Source organism: Anolis sagrei, chromosome 2 (assembly GCF_037176765.1).
Source record: "Anolis sagrei isolate rAnoSag1 chromosome 2, rAnoSag1.mat, whole genome shotgun sequence".
In the NCBI taxonomy this organism is placed as follows: domain Eukaryota; kingdom Metazoa; phylum Chordata; class Lepidosauria; order Squamata; family Dactyloidae; genus Anolis; species Anolis sagrei.
Window position 1 is genome coordinate 273,302,618 of NC_090022.1, and position 27,431 is coordinate 273,330,048.

At 37.4% G+C, this 27,431-nt stretch overlaps 1 protein-coding gene across 4 annotated transcripts in view; it reads left to right on the top strand.

The window, feature by feature from the left end:
• ARL15 (ADP ribosylation factor like GTPase 15) overlaps nt 1-24,620 on the top strand; it is a 179,917-nt gene extending 155,297 nt beyond the window's left edge. For 3 of the 4 annotated variants that reach the window (XM_060761482.2, XM_067464607.1, XM_060761483.2), the window contains one exon: nt 21,702-24,620. In XM_060761482.2, the coding sequence (XP_060617465.1) occupies nt 21,702-21,854 (153 nt within the window). In that variant the 3' untranslated portion in view covers nt 21,855-24,620. The remainder of the gene's footprint in view (nt 1-21,701) is intronic. The other variant, XM_067464608.1, reaches the window with a different exon arrangement.
• The last annotated feature ends 2,811 nt before the right edge of the window (nt 24,621-27,431 follow it).

Genomic DNA, 27,431 nt, shown 5'->3' on the forward strand with positions numbered 1-27,431 from the left:
CATGTTGTGCTATGTAATGTGGTTACTGTGTTTAGGTGTGGTTTGTTCACATCCTCTTCACCATAAAGAGATTTTCCATCAAGAAAGGGGTGACTTTCTGTTTTTGTTTTCTCTCATGTGAAAGTGGAGATTGAGAGGCAGAGAACAGCTGCTCGCTCTTAAGGGCACATCAATAAAAGTCTGTTCCTTTGGGCAGGAATGAAGCTTAGGCTTCCTTGATCCCCGTGGTTACATAATCTTGGACCAACTACAAGAAAAGATTTGTCTCTTTTGCAGACAATATTTACCTGTGGTGTAGATATTTGAATTTTAGGAGACCACCCATGAACCATATTAAGTGGCTTTAGAAGCTTTTCCTCCCCTCATTATTTATAACACACATCCCTTTCCTTCAGGAGAGAGAGAGATTGAGATCATTTCCCTGCCCCCATGTTGCTGTCATCATCATCATCATAGGCTATCACTCACAGCTGAGTATAATTGCCTTTCAAGTGTAGAGTCTTGGTGGTGGGTCTGTAGGTGATTGTAGAGTTAGGAGGACAATAGTTTTATAAACAAGCATCTTGCTTTTGTTGTTGTTCATTCGTTCAGTCGTCTCCGACTCTTCGTGACCTCATGGACCAGTCCACGCCAGAGCTCCCTGTCGGCCGTCACCACCCCCAGCTCCTTCAAGGTCAGTCCAGTCACTTCAAGGATGCCATCCATCCATCCATCTTGTCCTTGGTCGGCCCCTCTTCCTTTTGCCTTCCACTTTCCCCAGCATAATTGTCTTCTCTAGGCTTTGCTGTCTCCTCATGATGTGGCCAAAGTACTTCAACTTTGTCTCTAGTATCCTTCCCTCCAATGAGCATCTTGCTATCCCTATGAATGTCCTTATCCTCAAACACTCTCTGCTTCATTTGAAAAAGTGCTGCACTCACAGAGCTCAGATGGTGTTGCATTTTGGTGGCTGCCAAGGTAACAGAAATGCTTAAATTTTTCTAACGTTGCACCATTGAGATTAATTTCTGGCATTTCTGAGGGATTGGTTGGTGCCTACTGATACAGCATTTGATTTTCCTGATGTTCAGTGAGAGGCCAAGCATTTCTGATGATTCTGCAAATGTGTTTAAAGTGGCTTGTTAGTCGTCTTCTGAGTGAACATAGTCTATATTATCATCAGCATACAGGAGTTCTATAATAGACGTTGTTGTGACCTTGGTTTTGGATTTCAGCCTGCTGAGGTTGAATAGTTTGCCATATTGCCATAGGTGCAATATCATAGTGATGAAGATGGAAAACAAGGTTGGGGCAATAATACATTCCTGTTTGATACCTGATTCCACCATAAATTGGTCACTTTGGTAGCCATTGCTTTCCAAGAATGTTGCCATCATGGAGGAGACATAGGTTATTCACAAATGTATCAGGACATCTGATATTGCAATTCACTGTATCAAATATCTTAACAAGATCAATTAATACCATATACAGAAGTTGATTTTGTTCTCTGCCTTTTTCTTGGAGCTGTCATGCAGTGAAGATTGTATCCACTGTTCCTGTGGAGAGGCAGAAGCCATTCTGGGATTCAGGGAGGCTGTGTTCTGAGATAGGTAGAAGGTAGTTTACAAGGATTCTTGTAAACATGGAGGTGTGTGAGGTCCTCATGGTGGATGATGCCAACGAAAGCTATCTCTAGATAACAGGAAGCTTTTGTTATAGTTGTGCCTTTGTGAGAATATTTGTGAACATAAACCCAGTAGCTTGTTCCATCTAGACCCCATCAATCCGTTCCTGAATGGTAAATCAATGTTTATGTATCAAAATCCCATTGATTTAAGTAAATGTTGATCAAAATGTGAGATCAGCAATTAACTTTAAGCCAAGATTTCTAGAAATTGTTGAACTTGAAATAACAAATCGGATAAGTTCTCTCTTTTTGTGCTCTAAAATGGAATAATATTCCATGAGGAATTAACAGGTTGGCTCTCATATAGGTCTGACACACACACACACACACACACTTGTTCTTTCCTAACAAAATGCTTTCTCTTGTGTATTAATTTTCTAATTTCTACACTACAAACAAAGCAAAATCATAAAATGCCATGCAAATGGGTTTGTTGTACATTAAAATATGCTTGCCATCCTTCTAAACATGCAAATATTCTCTTTCAATATTTTTAAATGATATCACAGAGTATTTTGTGTTTTAGTGTCTGGGAACAAAAAGAAAGCAATCAAAATCAAACTGAAGAACACCAGAAAGAAATCCCGCAATTGAACTGTCAGATGAGTCTAGTGTACAATGAATTCAACAGGATTGTTAAGAAGGATCATGAAGCACAATCTGAAAATGTCTTTATGAAAAAGAAAAATCCTGGTTAATTTAATACCTGCCAAATAGCTATTACATCTGGAATGTCACAATTTGAAACTCAAATTGATTGATGCCTGCTTGACAGGTAGCCTGAAATTGAACCTGTCTCTACATTTATTTCCTCACTGGAAGCCAATATCTGATCAAATTCCAGTCAGGTTTAGTTATCTAGATTCCTCCCTAATATGCTGTCTCTCTCACACACAAATGTATACATCAGCTCTATATGCTATATCGCTTGCTTTGTTGAGCTTCTAAGGCTGTTTCACAAATGTGTTGATAATAGACTAAGAATTACGTTTACTGAGATTATTTTATTTGAGTAGTAATCTTAATATCTTACTACTTGTCTTGTTACTGCAATATGTATGTAACGAAATAGCTAATTATAATGTATGTTTTAAATGTGTTCATTGATGTTGTGATATGATAGGTGCAGGCCAACATTTGCTGTGGTTGCCTTAGACAATGAGTTGCCATAGTGACATAGGCCTCCAGGCAGAAGCAAAAGGTGCGGAGCTAACTGCCACTGGAGGAGAGAGCACAGTCTTTGGTCAGAGAACCAAAGTGGAAGGTTGGTTCGTGGAAGAGCTGAACCAAAATGGTTGAAGTCTTTAGCCAGAGGGCTAAAGGGTGGTCCTAGCTACATAGCTAGGACTCAGGGGCAGGACTCAGGGGTTGATTATAAGCAGTTTAATCTTCAGCCTTGGTATTTTAAGATTGAAATACTCTGTTGAATTATAAGTAAAGCAAAGAAACCATAAGATTAAAGTGACCCAGTCAAGAGACTGAGGAAAGAAAGTTTTAAAGAAAGAAAACAACAAACATTGAGGTGGCAGAAGAGAAGCCATTCTTAAAGTTTAATAGTAACAGTTTCGTGTTTTCAGAAGAACAAAGAGTTAACTGTAGCAACAACAAGAAAATATTGTGTAACTGTCCAGCTTGTGTGAACCTGAGTAGTCTTTAAATAAATAATTTTCTGTTCAGTTTAAATACTAGAACTGGTGTCTATTAAGGAAAAGATTTTCCTCAGAAGAAGGCAGTTGAAGATATTGGAAGACAGGATTCTGGTTGGGGTAATGAGTTTAAAAAAGTGCCTCAAGTAAAAACATTTTAAAAGTCAAGCCTCACCAACACACACCACCACTATCTTACTCTCCTCTTCACCCTGGGGTGTGTGTGTGTAGTCATTTGTTCTTTGTGACTTCCTTTCAATGTTGTTTTAAGTCTCGAGGAATAGAAAATAATAATAAGCAGACATTTCTGTTGACCTGGTCTATTCAATAACAATTCCTGACACAAACAGCAACAGTTTATTCCCATCCAGAGAGTAGTTTTTCTTTAAATAATTTGAGGATGCATTGGGAAAATGGATTTGCATGATCCAGTACTTGCAACTCACGCAAGTTCTTTGGCCGTCATTTCTCCTTGCAACTGTGGGATTGGCAGCAAAAGCATTCTCTTGCAGTTTACCTAAAGTATTTTACACCACTATTCCCTTCAAAAAAGCATGCTTATAATATCCAAAGCCCATAGGTATGGCAGTGGGCACCCAAGAAGTAACCAGAACTGACCCTGCTTACCTTCTAAAACCAGATAGGATCTGGTGGCTTCAGACTGCCTTTTATAGGGAATAAACAATGCCAAGTGAGGGACTGCAAGTGGCACCGACCGGCAATTCCTCACATTTTCTTTTGTCAGTGTATTCATCCCCTCAAAATTAATTGTTTTGCCCTGTTTAAATATTAAACTTAAAATTAAACATTTATCTCTTGCAGCCACCCTATTAACAATTTCCAGAAGGGGAGTTGTAGGAATTTGTTGCTGCAAAAACAACAGAGTATTGTGACACTTTAAAGTCTAGTAAATTTTTTATGGCATAAGCTTTTGTTGACTGCAGTCCACTTCAAAAGATTCATGAAAAGTTCCAGATAGTTACAGCACATGTTCTGGTGTCAGGAGTAGCACAGTGATGCATCCTGCAGAATGCCAGATGTGTCTATTCTGGCAACACTGTTGGCAGACAACGTAAGAAGTTAATTCATTTGCTCCTTCCTTACTTACTTGATACATCCTGTAATCTTCACAGAATTTACTTGCATTCTACATAGGAATCAGTCCAGTCTCTATCAAGGGAGAAGTAAGTGTGGCCCACAAGCTGTATACAGTCCCTAAAGCAAATTTTTGATCCGTAATAGCACTCTCCATTGTTTTTATTATTTATTTGCTTGGAGTGCCCCTTGTTCCCTCTAAGTGAAGTTAGGGCAAATGCACTATACTTTTGCTTCCAGAAAGTTGATTTGAAAACTTTTAAAAACGAATTTTGTGGTACTAAACGGCTCAAGGGGAAATGGCACCATTTCCCTATCCAGCACTATAAGAGTAGGGCACCTTTTGCATTATCTTCACCAAAACACTTTTTCTTCTTCCATCTTCATAGTCAAACACTTTTGGAAAAGAATTGCAGCTTGTCATTTTCATTTTCCTAGATTCTGTGTGAACTTTTCCATGTGTTGTAGAGCTAGACAACAAAATGTATGTCAAAAAATAACTATACTTGTTAACAATACTGTAAAATTCAGAGCTAGCTATGAAGGCAACTGGCTGGGTTATGGAGAACATTTCAGAATGTTAGAGAAAAGAGCTGTGAGGACTTTGTACTTTAACAGTAGGCTATTTGATCTCTGATGCAGCATAGAACAATCTTCCATGGTTGAAGGATGTTTCCACTGTACAGTCGGTTCTCCATATCCATAGATTTTACCATCCACCTGTCCTTCTGTCGGGGGTGCTTTGAATGCAATTTTACTGCTTCTTGGCATGGGGTTGGACTGGATGGCCCACGAGGTCTCTATGATTCTATGATTCATCCATAGTGTGAAAATATTCACTACCCAAAAAATACAAGGAGCAAACTTTAAGTTTGCCAATTTTTTAATGAGGGACATCATTTTACTATGCCATTGTATATAATCGAACTTCAGTATCTATGGATTTTGGTATCCAAAGGGGTTCTGGAACCAAACCCAGTTGATACCATCAGACGACTGTAACCAATCACTCTCTGTATAAGGAAGTTGGGAGTGGTGGCATCTTATTGTTTGCCCGAGATCCCTACCGTGCTTTATATATATTATCCATGGTAACATATAAACATTGGAGCATATTCCTTCATTTTTCGTTATTCTTTCATTGTCTGGGATGTCTTGCTTACAGAATTGCTTACAGCTCCATCCAAGCAACCAACCAACCAACAGCATATTTGTAAGCTCTTTCTTCCTTCCTTCTCTCCATTCTGAGTTGTAGACATAATAATGGTTTATCTTATACCTACCAGACCAAGCCCTTTGAAATTTATATCCTAATTGTAAACAAAAACTCTGAACATTCCCAGGATTATTCCACATATATCAGTTCTTAGAGATAACTCTGGGACAATAAAACAGTACACCGTTATTCCACTTTAACTGCATTGATTGCCTTCTTTAGAATTCTAGGGTTAATTTAAAGAAAATTAAGAGTTTCTAGTTGAGAATTCTAAAAGTCTTGCTCTAAACTGCAAGTCTTAGGATTCCATAGGAGGCATCCACAGAAGTTAAAGTAAAATAATAAGATGAAAACAGTGTACTGTGATACTGACTCAGATCACAAAGGACTAAATAGTTAAGATCTTAGTTCAGTTTTGCTTAATACAGAGGACTAGTACCTCCCATGCATTTAAAAAATCAAATAGATGGTGAAAAAAGATGGTGAGATTCAGATTCAGAAAGATTTCTTCCTAATGCCATGAGATTTAATTGTTCATTTTTGACATAAACTTCTTTGGCTTTCCTACAACTTGTGAGTATGATATTGCATCCTCCATGCAACCTTAAGTTTAGTAGCAAAAAGCAAAGAGAACATAGAAATGATACAAACAAATTAGGTAATCAATGCATTACTCATTTCTTTACTTTTTTCAGTTGCGGAACAGCTCCAGCATGTTGCATGTAGACATCCAAAACCATTCAGTGATATAAAAAATTTCATAAGAATATATTGTGTTTGAACCTTCTGGAGCCTCTTTTAGGATATTTTGAAAGCAACCACTAAAAGATGAGTTTTGAATAAAGAGTTAAGGGCATGGCAGCCTTCCACATTCCCATAGTCAGTAAACCCAGATGTTACCTGTCAAGCTACTCATAGCTTTAACAGATCTGTCACAAGGTCAAACAAATACAATTTCCCCATTACTTTACTTGGCTCCTTTTCTTAAGCCTTCAGTTAAGATCAGGGGAAGAGTTGAATCACAGTCATTGACCTCATGTATTTAGTCACGCTGCTTTATTCTGATGTTTTAAAATATCAGACATATACTGGGCTTTAAAACACAGAGTAATAAAACATAAAGCATGTTGTGGGTATGTACTACATTCTTTAGTCTATTTTATGGCTGTCTAGGGATGTAAATCTGGTGATCTTGCATGTGTATAAAATACAATTTCAAACATTATGGATACCAAATGGATAATCTCAAACTCATTTTTAAATCAATGGGAAGAGGAGAAAAACGCTGTATGTGACCCTTGGACCCCACTTTTGTTTTCTCCTGGAGTCCTCAGAAAATTATCCAAAACCTCCAACTCATATCACATAAAGATCACTGGTTAAACGCAACAGTCTTGTCCTTTGGTGCAGCATGGCTATTTCACAGGGGTTTGTTTTACCTTTTCTGGCGATCCATGCAGTCCCCAGATGCTCCGAGGTGCTAAAGACCTACCCCTGTTGCCCACCCAGGAATTAGTTAATGTATCATTACATGAGTGGGCTTTTGATACCTTGGAATGTTGCTAGATTCACTCTGTTAATGAAACGTGGAGGAATATGTTCAGCAACCCAAATAATCTAAAGGAATTCTCTTCAGGTGAGGCTCTTTTCCAAATACTGTTGCTAAGGGAAATACAGTGTATGGCAAAAGGGAATAAGTCTCCTCTCTGGTGGCCCACTGATTGTGGAATACTCTCCCATGAAGGAATTATTAGTAGTACCATACACAAAGGAATGATTGGTGGTAGGTAGTTGAAAACCTTTGGCACTAAATCTTTTTTTTTAAAAATATCAGAGATATTTTAGGTAGGACTAACATTAGTTGGTAGGTTCAATTGTCCAAACTGCTTCCTCTCTGTTTCATTACATTTTGCCCTGTCTCATATCGTATTTCTTCCCTTCTACATTTTGAAAGTCAGTCAATAAATAAGTGTAAAAGATTTTTTTTAATTTTGTGCCAAGTCTAGTCAGGTTCATTTTCCCTACGAGGCTGTCTACTCTTTCCACATCATCATCGTACAACTCAACACACATATTGTTGTGTGCGTTTAAATTGTCTATAACTAGCCTGCTGCCAGACAGTAATAAAAATATATTAACTTTTCTGATCAGACTTTATGATCTTTCCCATTGTCCTTCCAGATGGGTTATTGTTCCACATTATTATTTAATTTGTTGGTTGTAAATAGATTTTAATATCTTGTCACATTGACTCTGTGCCAAACAGAAGCCCTAACTATCTTTTGAACATCTGTTCAGGCTACTAATAGCCTAGAGTATGATTTTTCAGACAGTTGTAAATGTATATTTTTGAACCATTAACATTCAGTATGCACCACTCAGTGGTAAACACAGGGGCCCTTTTATGTTAGAGACACTTGTGCTAAAAAGACTAAGTGTGCCTAAATATCTCCCCAAAGCATAACAAGCATTAGATTTCTTTGTTTCTTTAATTTTTTGTGTGTTTGGACAGGAAACAATTGTAAATATGGAAGATGATGAGTAAGTGATATTGCATTGTCCATTGTATGACTTGAGGATTAATATCCTGTTATCAGGATATTAATACCTACTGATCTGTATGTATATATCTATGATCTCAAGAAAGGTTGTAATTCAATGAAGATATCCTCGGAACAGTGTAGTGACATCTAATTTTTAAACACAAGTGTTGCAGAACTAGTTTTGTTTGCTTAAATAATCATCTCTTATAACTTGGCATTCTTGAGTCTTGACATTACTTTGCTGTTCATAACTTGTGGGCCTGCTCTTCCTTTTCTCCTCTCACAGTTGAGTCAGGGCATGACGGTTGAGTCAGGGATTTATAGCAGGAACATGCCTTTATTGTTTCTCTGTGTAAATGGTAAAATGGAATATAATCCTTAAAATGACCTTAGGGAAGCATCATCCATGTAGCAAGTTGTTCACTGATTGTCTCCTAATGGGTATCTGGTGTGGTATTGGATGCAGGGCAAGGTTTAGTGATGGTCTGTATTATGTTGGATTTTATATATGCCTTGGACCATCATCGGAGCTTAATATGCTGTCCAAACATCTATGAACACCTTCCAGAAATAATAGTAAGGAGAACCAACTGTTCCCATATAAATCTATCTGGCAGTTGAACTATTCATAGAAGCCATTTCATTAGGTGTCCCTTCCAGAGGTGTTGTTTCAGGTTTCTTGTGGAGAGGGCCTTCTTTGTGGTTGCATCCTTTGTGGAGCTCACTATCACCCTGAGACATTCTCCCATCATCCTTAAGCTGCTGTGCAAATCTTTCTTTTTAGTGTACATCTAGTGTCTTCTCAAGTTGGCTAAACTCATGTTTTTGTTCTGGCTCTGACAGTACATTGTCTTTTGTGGCTTTTCTCTTTTATTTGGTATGATTGGCTTGCTAGTATGTTTTTTATGGCTTGCTGGTATGTATTTTGTACTGTTGTTTGATCATGCTTTACTCTTAGCCTGTCTTCCATGGAATTTTGCAGGAAGAAATACAAGTTTTAAAAGTTAAGTAACAGAGAGCTAAAAAGCCCTGGTCACTTGATCAACAACTATAGCCTAGACCAGGACTTCTTCAACTTTTCGCACTCACTATCTCATTCCATTTGATAAATGTTTATGTGCCCCATGTATGTAGGTATGTAAAATAGGTATAAAATTAAACATTTCTGATATTTCAGCATTTGCAAGGCTTGCTAAACAGTCTGATTTTCCTTTTTGTGGTGTACAGCTGAAGCATTTTCTGCAAAGTCCGCTGTAAACACTGCATGTTTTTGCTAACGGATTTGTGTAAATGGGTGGTGTTTAGAAACCTTTTTACTGTTGCCAAATTTTTCATGATCCCAACATTGATCCCATTTGAAGTCTGGATCCACAATTTAAGAAGCAGTGGCCTGGGCAATCTAAATCTCCATCCAATTAACTTCCAACTTTCATCTACTCCTTCTTCTACTTCTTAAGGACCTCATCACACTCGAGCTTTTAGCCACTTTCAATACTATGTCTGTCTCCTAAAGAATTCTGGGGTTTGCAGTATAGAGAGAGGCCTTCAAACTGCTCATTCAAAGAAGCTCTGGGCCTCCCTTAACTGCAAACCCCAGAATTCTACAGGAGGCAGTCACAGCATTTAAAGTGGATAAAGGATCGAGTGTAAAGAGGCCCTTATAAGATGCACTTGTTCAAGATATTGGTTTCATGTTCAAGATCAATGCATGTAAACTTGTGTCATACATTGTCAAGAGAAGGACAGGAATGCCATACAGTCAGTCCAAGAAGTAGTGAAAAGTAATATCTTATCAGAAGAGACATCACTAATAAAACATCAGTATCGGAGTCAAGAACCTTTAGGTGTAGTAGTGAAGTGTTTTTTTTTAACACTTTGCTGTGACGGAAAAATACGTCCCTATGCATAAGCTACCTAGAATGGGTTTTACAGCAGAAAATGAAGTTTGTATGTATGTGTGTAATTGTTTAGGTGGATGAGAGTGGTACAGTAAAGGCTCGCTTATCCAACCTTCACTCATCCAATGTTCGGTATTATCCAACGCAGTCTGCCTCCCGTCCAGATCCACAGCTGTTTCAATCCATTGTGATGTTTTGGTGTTAAATTTGTAAATACAATAATTACTACATAATGTTACCATGTATTGTACTGCTTTTTCTGTCAATTTGTTGTAAAACACTATGTTTTGGTACTTAATTTGTAAAATCATAACACAATTTGACATTTAATAGGCATTTCTTTAACCCCTCCTTATTATCCAACATTTTCGCTTATCCAATGTTCTGCCGGCTCATTTACATTGGATAAGCGAGACTCTGCTGTATATATGCACACTAGAGATCTATTTATTACTTAAAATGTGAAGCAACCCCTTTTCTTCAAAATTATCCCAATGTTCATGATACTTTTTTCTTCCAACAAGAAGCTGAACCTAGTGTTCTGTCTATGGGACTTTATGGATATTTCCAGTTCTCTAGAATTTGTTTTGGAGGTAGGGGATGTAGTGTGGTTGTTTGAAACTTCTAGAGTCCCTCCAGTCTACTGTTTCAAACCTTATTTAAAAGGTTTTTTCTAAGGTTAAAGCAGGAAGGGAGCAAAGCCATGTGCACTGCCTTAAGCTCATTGGAGAAAAGGTGGAGTTTAAATAAAGTTATCAAGTCATAACATCATGGAAATATTGAATGGAATTAGATTGGCTCTCTAGTCTATGCAGGAATATATAACTAAAGCACTCTCTGAGAATCTTAGTTTATTAACTGATTTATAATTATCACAGACAACGGATATCACTAGAAATTGGTTATCTTACTCTTCTCCTCAGGTTGCTGGTATGACTGTGATCACCTGGCTGTATCGGAAGTCTTTGGGGGCTTAAGACATTTCAGGATCTTCTGTCATCTTATGTCTTGTAATACAATCCATTTCACCTTCATTTCACCTTACAACAACTTAATTTAGTTGCATCCATGTACCAATATATATTAAAATGACTTTGTTCAGTTCTTCAACAATTCTTCACTAGCTGTTAATATTAAAACAGAGACAAGAACAATATTGGCTACTTTATGTTATGTTGGTGCAAGGTTTATTCAGGGTTTGCTTTGATGTCAACAGCATAAACAATAATTCTAATGATAGTTCTATGAAAAGACACAGGCTTTTATGAATGGAGTTTTCCCAAAATCTATTCCGTTTTTAGATGAAAAATTATGCTAATTTAGAAACATACCTACGGTAGTAAAATTACAATAGAAAAAGGCTTAACATAAATATCGCTTTTGCATGCATGGTGTTAATAAATGAAACTCATTGGATCATGGCACTTTTTGGCAGAAATTGGCAGATCTTCGTGATATATTGCCGTTCTGTTCATTTGTGGGTATTTGCGTTTTGTCCCAGCAGTTCTTCCAGGAATGACTTGGCAGTCTCCTATCCGCTATGTTAGTGAAGTTAATTGTCACGGCAAAATGATAATATTATGAGGCTAATACTTCCAGGATGTAATGGAGACTTTGCAGTCTCCAATAGAATCAAATGTTACAGACAGTCTGGGTTTGTAGGGTGCATTAATTTCGCCTAGTTGCTTGTCTGCCTTGCATCGACACAAGCTGCAGATAATATGGTAGATGATCCGTGTAAAATAAACCTTCCGTGATTCATCTTGGCTTAGATAAATCCAGAGAGGTCTTTTTGAAATGGGCCTGATATGGCAATCCACCCCACCCTCCACCCCCGATTCAGCAAATGCAGAATTTCAGTTGGAATAACTACCAGAATATTGTGAGGGCTCCAAAGAAAATAATGAGGGAAAGGAGTTTGGATGATCTACCTGTTTATTTCTTGTTTACACCAATTTTGGGAAACTCTCAGTAGGGTTAATAACAATGGATCCATCTGTAATGTTTGAACTGATTCATTCAGAACACTACTATATGACGCCATACATGGTCCCCAATAGTTAAGTAGTTTTAAGAGATAATGTTTGGTTTTTTCCATTCAGTAAGTTTTATGGATGGCAGTTTTGGATAGTTTTAGTCCTCTTGCTAATGAATCTGTCACATAAAGTGATAGTTAAGTTTTGATAGAAAGTTTGGTCATATTTACCACAGTGAACCTATTGAAAAGCACAGTCCACATAGGAAAGAGCAAGTGCAGGAACCCAAGGGTTTGGAAGTGCAGATCAGCTTGGAAAGAGGATCCATCACAGTGGAATTGATATAAAGTTTTAAAAACCCACTTTTTCTGTATTTTGATAAGTCCTTATGCACTAAAATCCTAAAAATAAAAATGGCAGGATTTTACTCTGCAGCTATATTGTCACTGTAGTGGAGTACACACACCTAAAATGAGATTGCTATTGCTGCTCTTGTTGGTGCTATCGCTCCACTCTTTCTCTGTCATCTCAAACAGCATTTCCTGTTATTTTCCTGACACTAAGTTTGTTTCCTATTGAGATTGCTTATGCATTAATTTGTTGTCTGTGGTGTGAGAGGGAACTGAAAGGGAGCCTTATTCCATGAATCCGTCTGCAGCTGGTCCTATTTTAAAAAACAAAACTGTGTTGCTGGCACTCTTTTGGTGGGTGCTAATCATCTGGTGGCACAACAGAGACAAGCCTTTTGGGGAGCTTGATGTTTGAATCTTCTCCAAATCTCAAACCTTTCCAGGAGGCAGAAGAGTTTGCTGCTGCAGTGTCTCACAGGCTAGGGCATAAACATGTTTGTTGTATGTATTTATTTATTAATTTGTCAGTATTTCTCCCATTACATTCCCTCCAGCTTGGTGTCTTGTATTCCAGGTGGCAAATATCTTATTTCAAAGGACAAGAAGATAAATAAATAAGATGTGTTGGATCCAGATTTAGCCACACTCAGATTAAACTTGTTAAAATTAATGGAATAAGATGATTTCAACTTGAGTCCTATTGGTTTCAGTAAGTTAATATGGTTACATCTGGATGTCAACCTTGTAATTTTAGAAGTAGGGTTAATGGAATGGATGATTATCTTTTTTCCAATAGTGGGACAAGTGCAGGAGAAAAACATGCCAAAAAAAGCAAATATATATAACATTCAGCATTTCATTGATGAAAACTGGAACATATATGAGCAAGTTATTTCAGAGTGTGTTCAATATGGCCATAATACTGAGGAAGTTGGGATGAGCTGGGTGAGGCAGAAGCTGTTTGCTTTTGCCGAAGCCTAGAGTGAAGGGCAAGATTCTTACCCTCCTTTCCTCTCCTATCTGCTGAGTTAATTGAGTGCAAATTACTTTTTCACTTTCGATTCAGTTTGCGGCAAGCTAGAAACAAAGGGGGACAATGAGAGGAGGAGAGAGAAACTGAGACATTTTGCTAGCAGCTGAATGATAGAGAATGTTTCTGCCAAATCTGGACAATTGGAAAGTATCATACAGGGCTTCATATGTTATAACCAGCACTTTGAATTATGCCCAGAAATGTAGGTGTAGTAACCAGTGAGTTGTGTGCTCCTTGTTGTTAGCCCCAATTAACATTCTAACTGTAGCTCTTTGGATTAGCTGAAATTTCCTATACCCTCAAAAGGTGTTATTGTATGTCCAAGAAACACTCAGGAGCAAATTTCTGTGCAGAAGGTTGCAATGGGAAGCAGAGGGGGGGGGAGTCCCATCAAGTCAGTGGACCTCCATTATAGGAAATTGGACTTGTACATATGTCAATAAGCAGCATAGTTTCAAAACTAGTTATTTTGAATTGTAAAACACTTGGCACAGCCAATCAATGCAGGAACAGTTCCTGAAGAATTGGTCCTATTTCCATCCAGGTTGCAACACCACCCAAGAAGTTGCCAGAACTTCCAAGACCATGATTGTCAACGAGGCCCACTCATATGCCTCCCTCCTCCCACTCTTCAATAGCGGATTCCCTCTCCTGGGCCTCTGACCCTTCACAACAGTCAAGATGTACTGTCGTTTGATGGAAAGTGTATATTCAGGGGTACAATTTAGATTATTTAAACCAAGTGTGGAGAACATATATGTCACCCCCATACCTACTCATTTGCAACATCTCTTTGTTCTAGCCAGGAAGGGAGATGTGAGTTACATAGTCCAATGGCACCTGAACCATGACACTTCCTCCATTCCTGCTTAAACCTTTGTCTGAGTTAATTAATGTGTATTAGGTAAGACTATGTTGACTAGCAAGTCCAAATTGGCTTTGCTGTTCCCAGCCATTAGTCTGGCACTAGATAATTCAAAATACAACACAGGACTCTACCCTAGAAAATGCAACAACCTAAGAAAGGACCCTCATACAAATAATCTCTCTTACAACAGAGTTGAGTTCAATGAACTCCGTGTCTGGAACAGACTAGGATTTTAGCTTATGAATAGAAAACTAAATGCAGAAACCAGCATACACCTGGATTTATATACTTGAACTTGCAAAAATATGAACTTGAAATGACTTTAAAATTCAGAGTGGCTTCTCCATACAGCATATACACACACACACACACACACATACATATACATACATACATACATTTATACATACATACACACACACACACACTAGCTGTACCTTCCATGCGTTGCTGTGGCTGTTTGCCAGGGGGAGTAATTTTGCGCATGCGCTGTAGCATCTTTTTGCTTTTTTGGCTTTTTAAGTCCCTTCTGCTGTGTTTTTCAGTGTTTTTATGATTGATGGTCACTTGTTGACCTGATAGGTCCAAATTTGGTACCAATTCGTCCAGTTGTTTTTAACTTGTTTTAGTCTCACAAACAAACATTACTCTATATATATGCTGTTTACAATATAAATGTTGAAAGTATAATACAAATAATGTAAATGTGTCCTACTTCAGTTCAAAAGTAAAAAGGTGTATTGATAGAGTTTGAACTAAGATTTTTTTAAAATTTTACTTCAAAACCACCAAGATGTTTAGATTCTGGCGGTTCCTTCCCAATGTAAGCTGCGAAATTGTATATTTGTTATGTTATTATTTAATTCTTGTTAGTCTGTTGTTACATTGATGTAGAGATGGTTTGTTTTGGGTTAGGGTGGGGTGGATTTTTTTTTTGTCTAAGTCTAGTTTTTCCGACATTGAATATTTGCCAGTATTTGTTTTTAACCGCTTTGAGTCCCCTTGGGGAGATAGGGTGGGGGAGATATTTATTTATTTATTTATTTATTTATTTATTTATTTGCTGCATTTATTAACCGCCGCTCTCAGCCCTAGGGCGACTCGCGGCGGTGTACAACCTACAAAAGACAATTTACAATGAACCAACATGACAAAAACCAACATATCACTACTACACAAACATCTAATTACACTAAAATAATCCGCTTCGTCTTATCGTAGAATCATAATCAGTCTCATAGTCATATTCCGTTCCAGTTGTCATTTCTAGTTACTGTAGCACTTAATTAAATGCCTTCTCGAATAGCCATGTCTTCAGGCTCTTACGGAAGGACATAAGGGAGGGCGCCTGTCTGATGTCAACAGGGAGGGTGTTCCACAGCCGGGGGGCCACCACCGAGAAGGCTCTCTCCCTCGTCCCCGCCAGACGTGCCTGTGAGGCAGGCGGGATCGAGAGAAGGGCCTCCTCAGACGATCTCAAGGTCCTCGTGGGCTCATAGGCCGAGATGCGGTCCGAAAGGTATTTTGGGCCGGAACCGTTTAGGGCTTTGTAGGATAACACCAGCACCTTACATTGGGCCCGGTAGCAGATCGGCAGCCAGTGGAGCTGGAACAACAAGGGCGTTGTATGCTCCCTGCGTCCTGCTCCAGTTAGTAACATGGCTGCCGCGCGCTGGACTAGCTGAAGCTTCCGGGCCGTCTTCAAGGGCAGCCCCACGTAGAGAGCGTTGCAGTAGTCGAGGCGGGATGTGACCAGAGCGTGTACCACCGTGGCCAAGTCAGACTTCCCAAGGTACGGGCGCAGCTGGCGCACGAGCCTGAGCTGTGCAAATGCTCCCCTGGTCACCGCTGAAACCTGGGGATCCAGGCTCAACGATGAATCCAGGATCACACCCAAGCTGCGAACCTGAGAGAGAGAGAGAGAGAGAGAGTAATAGAATCTGTTGGATTCAAAATCTAGTCATATATCCATACCAAACACATTTGCATTATACTTTCGCACATTTACATTGTTATTTGTTTTCCTGCTATATTGTTCTGTGTAATTTGTGATATTGTGAAAGTTAATTTAGCTCACATTTCGGGAAGTTTTCATTTATAAGTACGATAATTTGGTTGTTACATTATTAGATATTTCAGTGCTAGTTCTGTTACTAGCACAAGTGCACTGCTATAATGACAACAAGTCACAACTCTGAACTGCTAGGTGTCATATATTTTCCTGACCATGCCCAGAGATCAATTATGCTCTTTATGTGTCATGTTCAATGTAATAGCATGTGTAAGATGTTCCTATTTTTGGTAAGATTGGAGCTTTGTGGAGAAAATCTCACTGAACCTTAACTGCTTTTGCCGTAGAAATAGCAGCACAATGTGGAAATAGCAGTGCAATCCAATTGTGCACCGTGTCCTTAGTTCCTGCATGGGACATGGCCATAGTTGATGAGTTTCTCATTCAAGTAACCCTCGACCTCATAAAATTGGGCTCGTACTTGAAGCCCACCCTTTATAATGCCAGATTTTTTTCTCATTTTCAGCCCATGCAGTTAACTTATATCTAGTTTTAAAGCAGTGTTTTAAAAGAATCAATTTCATGGTGAATGCATCTAGTCAAACAAGCCATTTAAACAACATCTTACTCGTGTGTAGCAGACCATTTTACAAGTACCTGATAGTTTTACAAGCCTGTGTTTCAGACAGGGTAATTGGTTGTCTCTGATATGTGAGTTTGGACTTAGACTCATTAACTTTTTTTCAGTGAAGAGAATATTTCACAGCCAAGTTTGTTCAATACCAGGCACTGTTTGTGATGCCAGCTGTATTTGCAGTATGTGCTATATTGCAAGTAGGGTATAAGAGAAGAATTTTAACTTTGAGGCACAAATAAATTAATGTTGTGTAACTACCCTTCATATTCCATTAGACTGAATGTTTCTCATAATATATCTAATGATAATGTTTCCTATTTTACCAAAACTGTCACAGTTTCTTAATCTGTATGTTTTTGCACATTTATTCAAATAACATGTTGGCTGCATTTGGACATAAACAATAAGCAAGAAGACCTATTAATATTTGTTTATAATTATGCATGTTGGTATACATTGCTTATTGGCATTCATTGTTTGATCATTTCTGCTTGAATCCTTTTCATATTAAGAATAGCTAAATCAATCAGGGGTTCTTGAGGGAGGAAAGCTTCCCATTATTTTCAAACCTTGACGCTTGCCTATTGCCACCCAACAAATAGCCTGAAAAAACAAAATAGTGTCAAAACCTGGTTTCAAATAAGGTTTTAGAGGATCAACAAATGTGCATGTAGTTCATAGTTGCAATACAAAACAGAAATAACAGTACAGTCGACCGTATCCATGGATTCAGCATCCATGAATTCAACTTTCCACACCTTGAAAATATTCCAAAAAAACCCCTCCAACAAGCAAACCTTTTAAATAAGGGACATTTCACTCCACTAGTGGTTCTCAGCCTATGATCTGGAGAACCCGGGGAGGGGGATGATGTCATCACTGGGGGTCCACGAAGGATTACATTATTAAATTATTAACAATTATTTGTGTTGATACTATTATTTTAAATTTTGATGGCATCTTATACTCAAAATATTATATTCTGGCCATGAAAGCCTTCGACAATACTTTTATGTTCTCTCCTTGGAGGCTGCTGAGTTATGTTTTGGAGGTCCACAGCCATGAAAGAAATTTAAAATGGGGTCCGTGGTGAAAAAAAGGTTGAGAACCACTGCACTACACCATTGTATTTAATGGGACTTGAACATCCGTAGATTCTGGTATCTATGAAAGATCCTGGGGGGGAAAAGGCCAATGGATATCAAAGGCCACTAATTCACTTTTTAGAAAGAGATCAGAAAGTGTCCTTAAGAACTGTGTGATAACATTTTTACTAGAGTTGCTAAGAGCAAAAACAAAAAAAAATTTTCTTAATGCAGCAGCAGCTATCATGAGCAGGTTGTCAATATAACAAGGTGTTGTCTGATTATCAAAAGTGTATATTTAGCATGATTAGTAATGATTTTGCATAATTGGCAACTGGCTTAAATGTTTTCCTTTAAGAACATAGTGTGCTTTTTAGTAGAAATTTGTGTTTACTACTACTTGAAAATCAGCTTCTGCATTCTGATAACAGAGTAGCTGGCATTGCTTCTGTTTTCTTTTTACATGCCAACTTCCCAGAACAGTAATGCTTTTTCTGTGGCTGCACTTTGTATAAAAGCTCTACTCCTTAATATGTGCAAATTAGTCTTGTTGCCAGATGGTAGTCTGCCTGCCTGAGTAAGTAAAAATATCCCTATAGTTAGTAGGGCAGTGAATATTGGTCTGTCGAGGGAGGCCGCGGGTGCTAGGCATTCTTTACATTAGTAGTTTGTGGAAAATCTCAAGTTACTCACCCATTTTTTGTCAGCTTAGCACCAGCTGGCTTTATTATCAAGTGACTCCAGTGGAACTGAGTTTTATTTCTTTGTACAATTTTGGCTTCGACTCTGAATGTACTTGTCAGATTGTATTTGCTGGAACAAGCCCCAACAGCCCTTCATATTGCTTAAAGGGTATAATGAATGTACCAATATCATACTTCCATTTTCAGCTGTGTAGAGATTGTAGCAGCTAGCTATCCATGTCATTATTCAACAATTCAAATTCCTTAGTAGGAAATTGGTGGGCCTATATTGTGAAATCAAGACCCTAAGTGGGTTGCATGACTTTAATTAGAAAGTTGGATCCGGACTCCTCTCTTAACCAGAGTTTCACCCCATTTAAATCCATGTGACAAGTCTATCATGACTAATACAAGTGATACTAGAAAATCTAATGAATGAAATCTGACTCCAACTCAATGAATATCGTTCTTGAAGTTAACTATGGTAGAATCGAAGGGTTGTCAAAGGCTTTCATGGCCAAAATCACTGGGTTGTTGTAGGTGATTTGGGCTGTATGGCCATGTTCTAGAAGCATTCTCTTCTGACATTTCACCTGCATCTATGGCAGGCATCCTCAGAGGTTGTGAGGTTTGTTGGAAATTAGGAAAATTGGGTTTATATATCTGTGGAAAGTCCAGGGTGGGAGAAAGAACTCTTGCCTGTTTGAGGTAGGTGTGAATTGGTCACCTTGATTAGCATTTGATGGCCTGACAGTTTTTAGGCATGGCTTGTTACTGCCCTGGAGAATCCTTTGTTGAGAAGTGATATATAAACCCAATTTTCCTCATTTCCAAAAGACCTCACAACATCTGAGAATACCTGCCATAGATAAAGACGAAACATCAGGAGAAAATGCCATACAGACCGAAAAACCTACAACAACCCAATCTAAGGGTTATTGTAGAAACTATAACTGTATATGGTATCATCACCATCACCATCATTATAATAATTTTTATTTCTTTTCTTACCTACCTCTCCTCAAGGCTTTAGGTGGGGCACAACAGTTAAAAACACATAATTATAAAACATTTTACAAAATACAAGTATTAAAATGTATTTCTATGGAATACATATATTAGAATACACTAAACAAATATTAAAATACAGTAAGCACAAGATATGAATTTAAAATTCATAATTAACTGTACAAGTAGGGGAATAAGGGGTTATTCTTAGGGCTTTATTATACTAATATCTTTCTACAACCTGCTAATAGATTATTATTCCTTAATAACTTAAATAGAAATAGTGAGATTTTCATGTCATTGAGTAATAGGTGGTGAGTATCACTCCAGCCTTGAAGTGTCAGCCTATTAAGAAGAATTATGCAGTATCTTATTTATACAATAACCTTTGGATTTTTAATATGAAAATATATGTGTAGAAATGGACAGATAATGCTTGTTGTGCTAAAACCAAAGCAAGTGGTTGAAAGGGTTAAAGATTCTGTGTTAAGGCAGGTAATCAGTACCTTTCCCCCTGAAGGTTTTGGGCTACAACTCCCACAATCCTATCCTACATGAAGTTTATGGGAACTGAAGTACAAAACATATAGGGTTCTCATTTCTGCTCTGTGTAATTGGTTGAATCCAATATAGTGCAAGTGCAATCCCCTAATTTTTACTGCATTCCTTTGTTAGCCTGAAAATCCAATTCTGAAGAATTCTCCAAGGACTCTCAAGTGAACCTTATGGAAAGCAGTGCATTGCAATACAATACAATGAGAGACTTTTAAAATATTTTTAAACATTGACTTGTACAACAACTTTATAATATATTAAAATCAGATTAATTATGTGAAATGAAATATCTAGGATGATTGCTAGAGTATTGAGGTGCTTAAGGAATTTGAGTTTAAGTCCAGCTGGAAATCAAGTACAGTTGTCCCTCTACTTTTGCAGTTTTGACTTTCGTGGATTTGGTTGTTCATAGATTTGATTTGAAATATTCTCTCTAGAAATCTCTTGGTCCTCTCATATGACTATGCTCAATTTCCTCCAGTGATGCTGGAGGATTTAGAGATTTCTAGAGATTTCTAGGATTATTTAAATCCTCCAATATGGTTCTGTCTTCAGCTTCCAATGGAAGTTGAGCATAGATTTATTCTGGAAGACCTAGAGATTCCTAAAGAGGCGTTCTCTTGGGTAAACAAAGTAGCAATTTCTTTATGGTTTGTTTGTTTGTTTGTTTTTTGCTTTCACAGGAATCTTGTGCCCTTAACTCCCGTGATTGTGGAGGGGTGGGTGTACTTTTATTGGTGTGTGTATTAGAACTTGGTTAACCTACCACCCAAAAGCTAATCTACATGGTTAATCTACCAGCTATCACTATTCTCAGCTCTAAAAACTATCAAGATAAATATGGATATGTTGAAAAAGATATTATTAAGCAAAAAAAAAAAACACCTTGTTTACCATTTCTTTATCTTATTGTGTTAATTTCCAAACACACAAAACATCTGATTTCATGGAATAAAGAACTCAATGGAACTGTTTCTCTCTTCAGGGAAATGCAATTTATCATGATCTCAAAATCTGATAAATTTGTAATGATAATAAAACTAATATATGCACATAGATGGTAACAATCAGAGATTAAGGTTAATTCCAAAGTTGAAACGATGCTGTTCATAAAAGCTGCCTATTGGAAGTCTGTTTCATTGTGTTCCATGAATTTTGTCAACACAGTTTCCCTTGGTGGATATCGCATGTACATATAACTCTTCCGTACACATACTTTTATGCTTTTAAATATATGGATAGGATGACAGCTGTCATTCACCATTAACGAAAACACTTACTGGTCACAGTATATCACTTCTCTTTCAGAAACATCTTGGAAGCAATTTGAAAAACCAGCATTCTAGATTCTTCCAACACTTCTTGTTTTTATCACATTTCAGTCAAAGAGTGTGGGTGCCAACTAATTTTTCTTATTGTTCCTTCTAGATCAAAAAATATTTGGAACTTGAACCACTTGCACGAGGAAAGCGCTGGATACTTAAGCCCTGTTCATTGGACAACATGGAAGCCGTAAAAGACAGCTTCGGTCTACTGATAAATTTACTAGAAGACAGAGAGCTCGAACCTTCAAGAATCTGAAAAAAAAAAAACTAGAATGGTTCGCAGATAGCATTGTACCTGTTTCTTTGGCTCACCGCTGGAAAATGATTTGATATAAGGAAGATTATGTTAGAGCTTGCAATAAATATATTTTTGCATTTGGTTTGGAAAGGCTGTTTATACATTCTGTGAACCAGGTATGTGATTCTTTTCAGTAAAGTTGCCTATGCTACTGAAAGAGGAGCTCATCTTGCCCAGAAAGAGATGTGCTCGTTGTATGCCATTTCCCTCCATTGTCATCAGAAGAACTGTAACGTGGAATTTGGTTGCATGTATAAAATGTAAAACCAGCTATAAATGGACACCAAAAGCTATCCTGAAATTATATTCACTGAGAACCAGTTTATTCTTGAAACCAATGTATGAATTCCTGATGCAAAGACTAATTCAGAAGCCTTATTAAGTGCAAACACCTTTAACACTTGATTTGCTATAGAGAACCAAACCATTGATGTAAGAGTAGGCAAGGCAAACACAATGGACATATCAGTATTTTGTTATGAATTTGAAGCCTCTTAAATGCAAAAGAAATAGCCTTTGTAAATGTAAATTACGCAGATGAATGTGTAAATTGTTGATGAAGTGAAGGCTAAAAACAAAACACAGGTTTAAGAAATCACTGGATGTATTCTACATAACTAGTATTATGCTAGAACTCCTAGGCCACAGACTTCTTTTTTAAAAGTCATTGTCGTTGAATTGAATTGAAATTGTCTATCTGTGTTTCTTAACTACCCCTATTTTCAGGGGCTCGGATTTGTTTCGTAGTTTTTATTGGGATGGTAGATTTTTTGTTATGGTTGTTGTTGTTGTTGTTGGTATATGTGACAGCACTCCGCTTAGTTCTAAAAAATATATCCCTTTCCCAGCATTACTCCTTGCTGAAGTCCACAGGTTGCTTCAGATTCAAAAATGTTTGGATATTGGAGCACTGGCCATAATATAGCAATGGATCATTATTCATAAATTGAATATGTACCTTGAATGGTATATTTATCTACCAAGTAGAGGGTGAAGTATCCTATGGTAGAATATTATACCACTGGTGATGCCAATTGCCTTTGAGTTTGTTTTTGGGTGGGGGTTGGTAGGTCTGGCTTTGTTTTTTATTTTCAAAGATAAATGCTGATTATCTTTCATTTGTAAATATATGATGTTTTTTTAATAATAATAATAATTTTATAATTTACTGTGGGATTACTTTGAATACTGGGATGTAAAGATTATCAAAAATTTCTCAGCGTATAATGCACCTTGATTTGCAAATCTCTCATTTTAATGGGGAAATCTCCCATCTAACATTTGAATTCCTTGTGAATAATGCCACTTGATATACTTGTAGCAGTGAAGCTAGAAATTAAAGTTGTTAAGCATGGTTGTAGAGGGAAGGAGCTAGAAATGACCCAAAGGACCAAAATGTCCTCAAGTAGTGGTTGGTTTTGCCATCACGTTTTACCTATATCCATCCTGAAATGCTCCTTCTATAGACTGGAGTTTTGAATTTTAAAAATAGTTATGATCCCAAGGCGTCTTTGTTCATCTCCGGTGACCTAATTCCATCTAAAGAAACTAAGGTCAACTTAGGTGGGCTATGATTATTTTTTTGCTGACAGAAGTGGTTTCCAGTTTATTTTTGGCATAGAAAGATTAAAGGATGCTAGGTGCAGTAGGAAATAGCAAATAGCTTTAAACTGGTTTGCCATCTTTAATTGAGGACCAGGCATATAAGAAAACATCAGATAACTTTTAACTGGTTTGTCATCTTTAATGGAGGACTGGGTGTATAGGAAAATAAAAAGGGCCCATTGTCATGACTTCAGAAGGATGTCTTCACCAAAATATGTGATTAAACTGTTTCAAGGAGGGTATTTTTTCTCTCCAATTATTAAAAATGGTGTTACCCAATATTTCTGTGTGAAATGTGCAGAAGTGGAACCTAACTAGAATGGGTTGTGATTTTACATAGGCTTACTTTGGAGTCAACAGAATTCAACTTGGTGAAGCTTCCTTATTATTCAGCCAGCACGCAGAACCCATGTTGAAACTTGCGCAAGAATCGGACATTTATCAATGGATTTTCATCAGAAATGATAATACCTCAGATCTGCTAAAGTGCTCAAAAGCCTTCTCATTTTTATTGTTCCTTTGGTAGGTCTGTGCTATAACTGGATTTCAACATATCAATAAAGTTTTGATATCTTTGAAAACTTCTTTTAAAAAAAGAGTTAATGCCACATGTTCTGTCTAAAGTGTTCTTGATTGTGCATTTATTCTGTGAGCAACAATACAGTTCTTATCCCACTCTGCAAGTTGTTTTTCTTTGCATCTCGCCTTGCCCTTTCACTATACTGAAGAAATAAATCCCATCGATGAAAATCACTATCAATGAGGATTAATTACATAGTGAATTTTGCAATTAAAAAAAAACACCAAAAAGCTTGTTGGGGCATAAAATCCTAACAAGACATCTGTTAAATTACTTTCCGGGTGTGTTTGTGTGTGAATGTGTGCCCACATTGGGCTTTTTCTCAGACCCGTGACTGTCTGCAGTACTTTGGCAGGAAGAATAAAAACATTATCAATCAGTATCCAACAGCAGCTGTTTTGACAGATTTCTGTCAGACATCTAATGCTTTACAACTGTCAGTGGCTCCTTTTGTCTACCGGCTCTAAGATATTCATTGTGTTGCTTCCATCCTGTGCCAATGTCTTTTTTGAACATTAAAGAAGTGTTCAGTACTTTTCTCTTTTTGCCCACTCTTCTCAGTTATTACACACCACATGGTGCAGCTTGAATGTTCAAATACTGTAAACAGAAATATGTGTTGTCTTATTAAGCTTCTTGCTTTTCATTATTTATAGACGTTAACTGATTTAATACTTCTCTCACTAACACAGTTGCCACACTCCCCAGTTTTTGCAATAGCAATTAATATTACGAAGGTTTGTATCTCACTGTAGATAAAAGCAATGATAATCAATAGCTAACCCACCATATTTCCCCGACTTTCTACTAAAAATACAACATTGCGACTTACTTGACAAATTCTTGCAGGCAACTCCTCTGTGGGAAGAATGTATAGTTGATGTTAACCAAAGTAGAAATAAATACCGTGTAGAACACTTCCATATGAATGTTTTCATCAATATTCACATTTAGGGTTGTCTTAATTTATTCATTTCTTCAGCATTACTCATTGGTGACAGTCTCCTCTGTTGGCCCAATTGAAATCCCCTAATGAATTGTGAAAGTTTAGCCACTATTTCAGTACAATCTTCTGAAATAGTCATCCTCTATAAAGGTAATGTAACAATAAAATCTGGTGTAAAGATTTTTCCCAGCAAAGAAAACCTTGTGTGTGTGCATTTGTTACTCAAGAAAAAAAATGTTGCCCATGGATGCAAAATCCAATAAATCTTAATAATAATAATAATAATAACAACAACAACAACAACAACAACAACAACAACAATAATAATAATTTTATTTTTATACCCCTCCTCCATCTCCCCAAGGGGACTCAGGGCAGCTTACAAAGGTACAAGCACAAAGAACACGGAGTTAAAACCATCAATCAAAACAAAACAAAACAAAGAGCATATCACAATAAAATAATAACATCATAAAAACAGTACCATGCCGAGCAATAAAGTGCAGAGTTCAGAGGGCTCTGAGTTTGTGCAAAATTCCTATATAGCGCTGTGGGAAAGTGCAAAATTCAGTAAGGCAGGGCTGGGAGAATAGTGTTCTTGGGTGTTAAAATGTCAGAATTATAGAGTGGAGGGCCATGCTAAAGTGGTATCAAAGGCAGAAATAGCATGAAAACCTACATTTAGGTAACAACTTAGGTAACATTGGCCAATTCTTTGGAATGGCCTAGTCACAGGCACAGTGGAACATACATGTTTTTAGATTCTTGCAGAAGATGGACGGTGTAGGTGTAGGTGTAGGTGCCAGTCTGATCTCCCTAGGTAGAGAGTTCCAGAGCTGGGGGCCACCACCGAAAGGCCCTCTTCCTTGTCCCCACCAGCCACACTTGCAAAACTTAGACTATCAATCAGGAATCCCTTGTCCTATTTAACAAAGCTTCCTGGGGGAAAATCTGTTGTATGTGATTTTTGATATAAAGTAGAGTCACTTATCCAACATAACCAGGATGGCAGAACGTTGGATAAGTGAAAATGTTAGATTATGCTAGATATAAGGAGGGATTAAACATCAAATTGCATTATGATTTTACAAATTAAGCACCAAAACATCATGTTTTATAACAATTGACAGAAAAATTAGTTCAGTACACGGTAATGTTATGTAGTAATTACTGTATTTACGAATTTAGCACCAAAACGTCACAATGTATTGAAACAGCTGTGGATCTGGGTAGGAGACAGACTGCGTTGGATAATACAGAACGTTGGATGGGTAAAAGTTGGATAAGCAAGACTCTATGCTCCTTCATAAGTTCTTATAATAAATTCAAAGCTATACATCCAATTGTCATTAAACCCAATGAATCAAATTGAATTTGGTAAGTCAGCATCTACCTAAATTCAAAGACTTACTCTAATTGGGACTAATTATTAGATTGAAATTGAAGGCTTCTTGTACCTCACATGCTAGAGTGATTTTTAAAATATGTTCTCAGGATTATTTCAAAATATTTCATAAAATAGGAAACAGAACTTTTCAGTATTGAAGTATCAGCCAGAGAAAATGGCGTGTGAAATCAGAGCTGCCTTAGATCCTGTCCCAGGAAGGTGGTGGGGTATAAATTCAATAAGTAAACAACCATAATCCAGAATATTGCTCAAACTCTCACAAAAGGATTTCGACTGAACCAAATGGAATGCAAGTGGAGCTCTGTTAACAAGTTGATATGTTCTTGGACATTACTTCTTTAACAGAAAATTTGGTATCAGAGGCAGAAATAGCATGAAAACCTACAATTAGGTTCCTATGCCACAAGAAGGAAGAGCCATTGAAGTTTCAGGCAATGTTTCCTGTCAAAAACTACCAATATGAACATGCCAAATGAAAATTAAACAGGTCAGGTAAACCTTGCATGATTTAACAGTTTTTAACCTTTCTAGAGAACGGCCTTTTCCCCCTTAACTTCCACTTATTTCAAATTTTGTCTATAAGGGGGTGGGGGAGTTAACATGCAGGTGATGGCTGGTGAGATGGGCGAATCTGTTTCCCCTGTTTCTCTATGTTTTATTATTCACACATGTTCAGTAAGGGATTCTTCTTATAGACATGCACAGCTATAGTATACAGTTGGCCCTCCATATCCATGAATTCTGCATCCATGGATTCAACAATTCATGGCTTGAAAACATTAAAATAAATTCCAAAAGCAAACCTTGTCATATGGAAGAGAAAGCAGGGTTTGTTTATGTGTGTCTTTTTTTTTTTTTTTTTTTTGCTGATCCAAAAACTAAGACAGAACAACAGGTTCAATTTACAGGAAAAGGGATTCCACCTAAACTTTAGGAAGAAATTCCTGATTGTAAGAGCTATTTGACAGTGAATGAGCTGTCTTCGAGTGTGGTGAA